Source organism: Empidonax traillii, unplaced genomic scaffold (genome assembly GCF_003031625.1).
Source record: "Empidonax traillii isolate 1590-97213 ecotype Southwest subspecies unplaced genomic scaffold, ASM303162v1 scaffold1292:size136317, whole genome shotgun sequence".
Lineage (NCBI taxonomy): Eukaryota > Metazoa > Chordata > Aves > Passeriformes > Tyrannidae > Empidonax > Empidonax traillii.
In genome coordinates this window covers 3,542-12,669 of record NW_020956485.1, presented here as the reverse complement: position 1 = coordinate 12,669, position 9,128 = coordinate 3,542, and the positions used below count along the sequence as shown (strand labels likewise).

General features: G+C 57.8%; 1 protein-coding gene across 1 annotated transcript in view; it reads left to right on the top strand.

The window, feature by feature from the left end:
• Window positions 1–4,703: 4,703 nt before the first annotated feature.
• LOC114069536 (protein DENND6B-like) overlaps window positions 4,704–9,128 on the top strand; it is a 7,526-nt gene continuing 3,101 nt past the window's right edge. Inside the window, exons 1-5 of the mRNA XM_027906396.1 lie at window positions 4,704–4,859; window positions 6,814–6,852; window positions 6,951–6,993; window positions 7,820–7,988; window positions 8,452–8,503. Of these exons, the coding sequence (XP_027762197.1) occupies window positions 4,704–4,859; window positions 6,814–6,852; window positions 6,951–6,993; window positions 7,820–7,988; window positions 8,452–8,503 (459 nt within the window). The remainder of the gene's footprint in view (window positions 4,860–6,813; window positions 6,853–6,950; window positions 6,994–7,819; window positions 7,989–8,451; window positions 8,504–9,128) is intronic.

Genomic DNA, 9,128 nt, shown 5'->3' with positions numbered 1-9,128 from the left:
CGGGATGGGGACACTGGGATGGGGACACCGGGATGGGGACGGGAACACCGAGATGGGTACACCAGGATGGGGACACCGGGATGGGGATGGGATAGGGATGGGGACACTGGGATGGGGGCACCGGGATGGAGATGAGGACACTGGGATGGGGACAAACCGGGATGGGGACGGAGACACCAGGATGGAGATGGGGACACCGGGATAGGGATACGGGAATGGGGACACAAGGACAGGGACGAGGGAACAGGGATGGGGACACAGGGATGGGGACAGGGGGACAGAGACATAGGGATGGGGAAGGGAAAAGGGAAGGGGACACTGGCAGAGGGACGGGGGGACGGGGATGGGGACAGGGAAGGAGACAGTGGGACGGGGCGGGGCAATGGGGACACGGAGGCGGGGACAGTGACCGGGGGACAGGGTCATAGGAACGGGGACGGTGGGGCGGCCCCAGCCCCGGGGACGGAGTTGGGGGCGAGGGGACAAGTCACAGCCCGCGACAGCCCCCGAGGGTGGATCATGGCCTCGGGAGGAACAGGAGGAGCGGGAGGACCCCCAGGTCGGCGAGGGGACATGGGGACAGCAGGAGCCCTTCCGTGGCCTCTGCCCTCGGGCAGGAGGGGGAAGATCCCACCAGGGCCGGGGGAAGGACATCTCTCAGTCCTACTGGCAGCCCGGGCTCCCTGGAGGCCCTGTCGCCGTGCCCGGATTTGCCTTCACTTGTGGACAAACCGCTTTCCAAGTGCCAGCATCCTCCAGGAACCCAGCAGGAACCCATCCAACCCCTAATTCCACGGCCAATTCCTGCCACGAGATTTACCACCGATCTGCCCCTTCGCTCGTCCCACCGAGGTCCTGACCCTGCAAATATTCCTGCACGGGGTTAAAATTTACAGGGAAATCGGGGGCTTTGCCATGAGAAAAAAACCCACACTTTTGTACTGCCCTGTTTTACAGGGCTCGTGGAATCGTGGAATCATGGAATGGTGTGGGTTGGGAGGGACCTTAAAGCTCATCTTGTTCCACCCCTCCACCAGGGGCAGGGGCTCTGCCACAGAAATGCCACCAAAAATGTCCCTCATGACTAAATGAGTAAAATTCCTCGGTTAGGGCTGGAAGGGAAAGACTTCAAGAATTTACCCTGCCCCCAGTGTAGTAATTAGCACTTTGGGGGCCATTAATAAGGGGAAAAATAGCCCAGCTTCAGGAGTTTCACTTCTCTGTTTTGTCTGTTGGGGGAAAATGAGCTTATAAAGCGTTTTCTGTGGCTTATTGTGGCTTCTGGGGACAGGACGACACCCATCCGAGCAGTTCCCAAATCTTCCAGCCCCCTCCAGAGCGTCTGCCCGTCCCCAGGCAGCGCAGGAGGGATGGGACTGTACACCCTGTCTCCTCCAGCTGATTTCTAGAGTTCCAGTCTTGGAACGGCTTCCTTGTTTTCTGCTCCAGCCCTCTGGAACACACTAAAATACAGCTGAACTCTGTGCTTGGCAGCAGCAGGGGCAGGAGCTGCCAGCTCAGCTCACCTCTCCCGGCCAGCACGGGGACGGGACAGGGACAGGGGCAGGGACAGGGGCAGGGACAGCCACTCCAGCCTGTGGGGCCGAGCCCTAGCTGTGTCCCAGGGCCACTGGATCCCACTGTGAACCAACTGCTGGACTCTTCCCCAGCACCCACAAGCAGGTGCTGGGCACAGGACGGGGCTTGGAGCAAACTGGGCCAGTGGGAGGTGTCCCTGCCCATGGCAGGGGTGGCACTGGATGGGCTTTAAGGTCCCTTCCAACCCAACCCATTCCATGACTCTGCCTGTATCTGCAGACCCTCAGCACAAGGAGCATTTCGGCTGCAGACCCTGAGCTCCCCAGTTCTGGAATTCCCACCAGGAATGGGATCAGGCACACGTTTGGTAGGAGGCTGCACCACCAGAAACAGGCTGTTGATGATGAACTCGGGGATCTATTCTTGGCTCAGAGCTGAAGCATGATCTGGTGCCTACAACAGACATTAAACAGGATCTCCCAGCTACAGTTTGACATTAATCTGAGAAACCCTGAGGGGAGGAGGGGAAGAGCCCTCCTTCCTTCCACTGCAGCCACAGGCTCTTTCCTAAACACTCGCTCTTTGTGTGTCGGGCTTTCCAGACCCCAAGATTTATATTTGGCTGCCTCTGGGGGCAAGCGACAAGGCCCTGTTCGAATAACAAAGCTCTGAACGCCCAGAGTATAAACAGCACGGAGCAGCGAGGCGGTCGCCTCGCATTTCTTGGCGCGCAGCTCATCGCACGTTCCTCGGGGCTGCGGGGAACGCTCCTCCTCCCGTCTGGGGAATATTATCCCGCCCGGCAGCGCGGGAGCAGGGGCAGACGGAGGGGAGCTGGATGCAGAGGATCCCGCAGGATCCGGTGGCTCCTGAGAGCTGCGATGCAGGAGATAATTATAGCGGGGGCGCAGGGGCTGCGCTGGGGGTTGAGCAATGTTGTGTTTACCGGCGTTGTCGGGGAGATGATGTGGAGCAGCCCCGGCGCTTGCCCCGGCGGCTCCGCGGCCCCGAGCTGGGAGCGGCATCGGGACCAGCGCTGCGGGGCTGGATCTGCGCAGCCAGCGGTGCCCAAATATGGTCCAGCGCCACCGAGGAGTGCCAGGGCTCACGGGGGGTCTGGGATCAGCTGCCCCGTGGGACCGGGAGCTCAGCGGCTCCTGCGGAGGGGACTTGAACTCTTTTCTCTGAGCAAATCCCGCTGTGCAGAGGGATTTGACACCTTCCCTGCACCCTCTGCCCTGGTCAGAGCACGACACCCATCCGGGCTCAAACCTGCCCCGGGCTGTGTCAACAGGAGCCGAGGAAATTAATTATAAGGTCTCTGGTGTTTAGACAACATGAAAGCAAAATTCCCTCGGGGTGGGGCCTCAGCTCGTGTGAACCTTCCCTTGGAGCCAGGCTGGGACAGCTGGGGGGTTCACCTGGAGAAGAGAAGGATACAGGGAGACCTGAGAGCCCCTTGCAGGGCCTAAAGGGGCTCCAAGAGAGCTGGGACAGATGGGATATTGGGAAGGAATTGCTGGCTGGGAGGGTGGGGAGGCCCTGGCACAGATTGGCCAGAGAAGCTGTGGCTGCCCCTGGATCCTTGGAAGTGTCCAAGGCCAGGTTGGAGCAACCTGGGCCAGTGGAAGGTGTCCCTGTCCACGGCAGGGGGTGGAATATCAGGAGGTGAACTTTAAGATCCCTTCCCACCCAATCCACTGCATGATTCTGTGATTCCAACACATGCCTGTCTTGCCACACAACTCCAGGAAATTCTCTGTGAAGGGAGAAATGGGGACCCTGGATCTGACTTTCTGCCTCTGACAGTTCCCTGGTCAGAGTAAAGCTGTGTTTCCATATTAATTTAAACCCTTCAGCCCCCAATTTTATACTTCTCAGGTGCTCTCAGCACTTTCCTCACCCTTTTTATTCACAGTAAATTTCGTTCTGCTTGCCAAGCTGGTCATGTGCATGCGGCTGCAGTGAAGCCTCTGTGAGACCCTTGGAATAAGACTAAAAGTGATTTTTTAATTATGGGACAAAGGATTATGGGGCAATAAGACATCCAATATTTTTTTATCCAAGTTATTTTTCCTACCTTTTCATCCTGTCCCTTCCCTGGCAAGAATCAGCTCTTGGTCTGGCAAATTTTTTTTCACTTCTTTTCTCTGACTGTTGTCCTGCATTTTAGAAAAATGGGCAGGGACACCTTCCCCTGTCCCAGGTTGCTCCAAGCCCCATCCAACCAGGCCTTGGGCACTCCCAGGGTGGAATTGTTCTTCTTACACTTTCTCTTTCCAGCGATTCCAATCCTTCCCTGCTCTAGGGCTGACATAGCTGAGCAGCAGCCTGGCAATAAATAAAACCCCCAAAGCCCGCCAGGATGAATTACCTGCATCTCCTCAACTTTTGTAAACGTGACCATGCCGTCAGGTAACTGCTGCAAAAAGGGATTGATGTCACTCCCTCACCTTTCCAAAACGTAACTATGTCGTCAGGTAACTTCTACGGCAGAAGCTGCTTAATACAGAAAAAAAGAAATCCGAGTTTCAAGCATCGCCTAAAAATCCCGTCCATAAATGAATATGCATTAGGCGGGCGGGGCATATGCATGAGACAGGCGGGGCCATGGAAATTCGGATGTCTAAAAGACGGAACTTTTTTAGCCCTTACTTAAGTGCTTGGTTTGTGAAAGCTCCCCCGCACAGAATAAACAGCGTCTGCTTTTTAAACGTTGCCTGCGTTTAGAGAGCTCCTAAAATCGGCCCCGTTGCCGGCAGGGTAGGGGGCACCGGGCCTGGGGGCTGAGAACGGGAGGGTCGGCGAGGCTCGCACCGGGGACACGCGGGGCCGGGGCGGCACAGCCCGGGGACCAGGGGCTGAGCGGCGACGCCGCGGTGGATTCAGCGGCACCAGCCGCCCCTCACACCCCGCTCCAGCCGCCGCCGAGCCCCGCAGAGCCGCCACTCCCCTCACACCGCCGCTCCCCTCACACCGCCGCTCCCCTCACACCGCCGCTCCCCTCACACCGCCGCTCCCGCCCGCCATGACACCCCCTCCCCGCCCCCGCACCGCTCTGCTCCGCCCAGGCCCGTCTCGATGGTGCGGGAGGTGCTTTCGGGACCTCCGGGCCGGCAGGGGGCGCGGCGGAGCTCGGCGGGGCGGGGCGGGCCGGCGCCGCCATGGACGCGCTGAGCCGGGCAGGGCCCCGGGCCCACCGCGGCCCCGCCGCTCCCGCCGCGCCCGGCTCGTCCCCGCTGCCCTGGGGCCGCTTCGCAGCCTGGATCGACTGCGTGTGTGTGGTCACCTTCGACCTGGAGCTCGGGCAGGCCATGGAGGTGCGCGGAGGGGCAGCGGTGGGGGTGGGGGGGGTGGGGGGGAGAAGGGAGTTAGGGATGGGGGTTTAGGGTACAAGTTGGGGGGATTCTGTAGGTGCAAACTCGGGGGTCTGTGGGTACAGACCTCGCAGCCAAGCCCTTGCTTGGGGCCCTTGCTCAGGATCCTGAATTCCGTGTATTTTACGTTCCGTGCCCCTGTCTCTCGGTGTACTTCTGTCATTGGCCTGGAATTAGCTCTGAAAGCTTCAGAGATTCAAAGATTCTAAGAAAGATTCAAATTATATTCTGGAGTTCAGTGATTTCCCCCTGTACTGCTGTTTGCAGAGACGGCGGGGAAGCTGCTGGGAAGGAAAGCACGGGTCGCTGCAGGAATTAGGTGCATTTCTGTCTCTGACCCCTCCACCCATTTACAATTCTTCAAACAGTCAGTGACAGGAGGGAAAAGCGCCAGGGAGGGAGAAGCCAGGTCTGGGATGCTCGCCCTGCCCTCCCCACCAGCCCTTTGCCCTCCAACCCCTCGAGGCTCTGACTTCTCTCCTCCCCGTGGAAATGCCTCCCCGTGGTGCCAAACCATCCCTGTTGTCACTGGCACAGGCTGCTCAGACACAGGCACTCCGTGAGGCTGGGCTCCTCCACAGGCATTTCCTGGGATGCTGGCCCCGTTGCCATGGCAGCAGCTCTTGGCCCCTCCCAGGATCCAGAGTTTGGGGTGCTGGGATCCCTTTCCAACATATATCTCCTCCTTACTCCTTCATTCCCGTGGATGGGGAGAGCAGCACTTACCGCACGGCATGGCACGGCTTAAGCCCTTTTGGACTTTTCACACGTCAAAAATTCCTTTTTTGTTTACCTTTTTTTTTTTTTTTTTTTTTTTTTTTTGCTTTTGAGAAGTTGTGGCCAAACAGATTCTCTCTGGTTTGGATTTGGAGGTTTTAATCGTGTGGATATTTAGAGATGTGTTGCCCCCCCCCACCCCAAACGTAGAGGAACGTCAGACTTAAAGGCAGTGGGAATTAAAGATGCAAAATCAGAGATTAATTAAGGTTGGAAAAGACCTCCAAGATCATCAAGGAAGCCAAGGCCTGATTTTCAAGCCATTTGCTTGCAGAAGGAGCCCCCCAAAAATGCAGCAGGAGAAGTGGGAGCCTTGTCTTGACCCTTGGTCTGAGTTAGACCTTCAACGAGTGTGGAAAGCCGGGTGCCGTGGGATTCCTGGGCTCCTGGGGAATCAGGACCAGCTGGCCAGGTCTCCCCGCTCCTGGGCTGGCCGTTATTCCGTGGGAATTAGCAGAGTCCACGTTTGTCTGGTGATTAAATCAGCCCCAGCCATGGGACTGAGGCGGGAACGGAGCGGAGGGAAGCGCGTCCCGCGACCGTCCCCATCCCTTCACCCTGCGCCATCCAAACCCTTCCCTGCCCGTGCTGCCTCCCCCTGGAGCTGCTCTGGGATGGTTTTCCCTCTGAGCAGCAGCATCTCCCCGCTCCCAGAGCGGCTCTCAGCGAGGGCTGAGCGCTGTTCACTGTCGGTTGGGAGCTTTGGCTCTCGCCGAGGCGCCCTTGCCAAGGAACCCGTGGGGAATTGTCAGCGCTCCGTGAACTTCCAGCACCCTGGCACGGTGCCACCTTGTGCTATTTATAGCCTGGGAGGGAGAGCCAAGCGCTGCTTGGAGCTCCTGATTTGAGAACCAGCTGCCTCTGGAGCAGAGTTCCCGTGGCTGGGACAGATCTCCGTGTCCCGTCTCATCCCGGGCCGCTTCCTTTCTCCTCCGCCCACTTAAAGCCCCCTGCAATTCCTGCATTTTCCCACCAGGAAAGGCTGTGTGGGTCAAGGTGCCTCCTTGTAGGGTCTGTCACTTTGGGAGAAATAAGTGTTAATTTGGGGAAAATAAGGCATTTTTAGTGTGTGGAAGTCGGGGAACACACACTGACTGACTGTCTCCTGTCTCTTTGGCAGCTGGTGTATCCTCATGACTTCAGGCTGACAGAGAAAGAGGTAACAACTATTTATTCCCTTTTCTTCTCCCGTTTTTAAGCCACTCAGCAGCTCTGATGGGGGGGTCCTTACCGGGTGTTTTGGGGTTTTTTTTGCAGAAAACGAGTATCTGCTACTTGTCCTTCCCAGATTCCTACTCAGGTAGGTGGCACCAGGGGTGAAGGAAATGGGTCCAGGATGGAAGGGCTGAGTTATCCCCTGGGATGCAGCACAGACTGATGGGGCTGCATCCTCTAGAACCGGGGTTCTGGTGCCCTCAGGGCTGAGCAAAGAGGCTTCTTGTCCTGTTGGCTGATCTCTGCATACAGAATCTGTGATCTGCTGGGTGATTCCTCCATAAACTCGTGCACTCCTGCTCCCCCCCCGTGCCAGTGGAATATCCAGCAGGACCAGGAAGGATTCCCTGAGGTGGCAGCTCTTGGCTCCCACATTCCTGTGTTTGTGAGTGCCCAGTGAGGAGCAGGAGCTGGGAGAGGACAATTCCACAGCAAAAGTGTTCCCAGAGCCTGTATTTACACCAGAGAGGGGACAATAAGAAATAAGTCTCAATCCAGCCCTGGTTGTTTAAGGGTGTTGGTTTCCTACAGCTTCCACAGGCTTATGGAATGGGTTGGGTGGGAAGGGACCTTAAATATTGTCCAGTGCCACCCCCTGCCATGGGCAGGGACACCTTCCACTGGCCCAGGTCGCTCCAAGGCCCGTCCAACCTGGCCTTGGACACTCCCAGGGATCCAGGGGCAGCCACAGCTTCTCTGCCCAACCTGTGCCAGGGCCTCCCCACCCTCCCAGGGAAGGACATTTTCCTGATATCTCCCTCCTTCCCCTCCTGCCTCGTGCTGTCTTCCGGGGGTTTCTTTGTGCTGTTCCTCTCCATTTCAGCGTCGGAGCCCCTTGCAAACCCCCCATCCCTGTCCCGTGTTGACCCCTTCCCAGCTCTCCTGAGCCCTTGTGCTGTTCTCTGTCCCAGGTGGCCTTGGGGACACCCAGTTCAGCTTCCGCCTGCGGCAGTCGGGGGGCCCCAGGACCTCCCCGTTCCAGGACGACGGTCGGTACAACCGGGAGGCCCCCCTGACGCTGCAGGTCGGTCCTGCCTCTGCTCTGCCCCCTCCTGCAGGCACACAGGGCTGGCTCGGGGGGTGCAGCCAGGGATTTCGGGGATCTGTGGGTCTCTGTGGGACACGCTCTGGCCGTGGGAATGGTCAGGAAAAGAGGAGGGGTTCAGGGCAGGGATTTACCTCACAGGGAGTGAGGATGGAGATGGAACTGTGCTGGGAGAGGGAACTGAAGCAGGGGGGATCCAGCGTGCTGGGAAATAGAACTGAATCGGGGGGACCCCCAGCATGTTTTGGGAGAGGGAAATGAATCCAAGGGATCAAAGATGGAACTGAAGCAAGGAGACCCCAGTTGGTTACACTGGGAGATGGAACTGAATTAGGGGGACTCCCAGCTCTTCTGGGAGAGGAACTGAGTCTGAGGGATCAAAGATGGAACTGGATCCGGGGACCCCATTTATACTGGGAGATGGAAGTGGATCAGGGGACCCCAGATCAGAGCAGTGTCACCCCCAGCTGCAGCCCCAGGAGCAGCAGGGGCAGGCAGGGACATCCCACAGAGATCCGGCTGCCTGTGCACGTTCCCACGAGGAAACCCTGTCTGTGGTCAGCGTTCCCCTCGTGTGTGGAGGGGGGGTGGTGGTGGTTTCCCTTTGTTGCAGGATCTGTGGGTGTTGAGCCAGCTGTGGAATGCCCCAAATCCACACTTGGGCTGCCTCTGTGGGGTGGGTCAGCCGTTCCCAACCCCTCATGTCCTTGGGCTGTGGTTTCCCATCGGGGAGCTCTCCGTTCCCTGAGTGCTGAGCTCTGTGGCTTTTCCAGACTGAGCAGGTGGAATCAGCTCTGTCCTCTCCTGCTTTCCCCTCTGAGGTGCTGCTTCCTGTGCTTGGGCCTTTCTAACACTTCCACGGCCTTTTTTACTGGGACGCTTCAGTCCTGGGTTGGGTTGCTGCTCCGAGAGGCAGTGGGAGGATTTCTTTCCCTAAATCCTGGTCCAGAGACTTTTGAGTTGGATCCATCTTTGTAGCGCTGGGACGCTGCCACAAGTGCCCCAGCTTTAGAGTGAGGGAAGTAAAACTGCCAAAGCACTGGATTCTGCTGGGGGAAAAGAATATTTGGGAATGGAAAGGTGCCTTTAACTGTGGGGCTTCAAAAATGATGTTAAGGATGTCTTGTGTTCAGCACTGATAACTATCCTTCCTCCTTGCTGTGGGATCTCGGAGG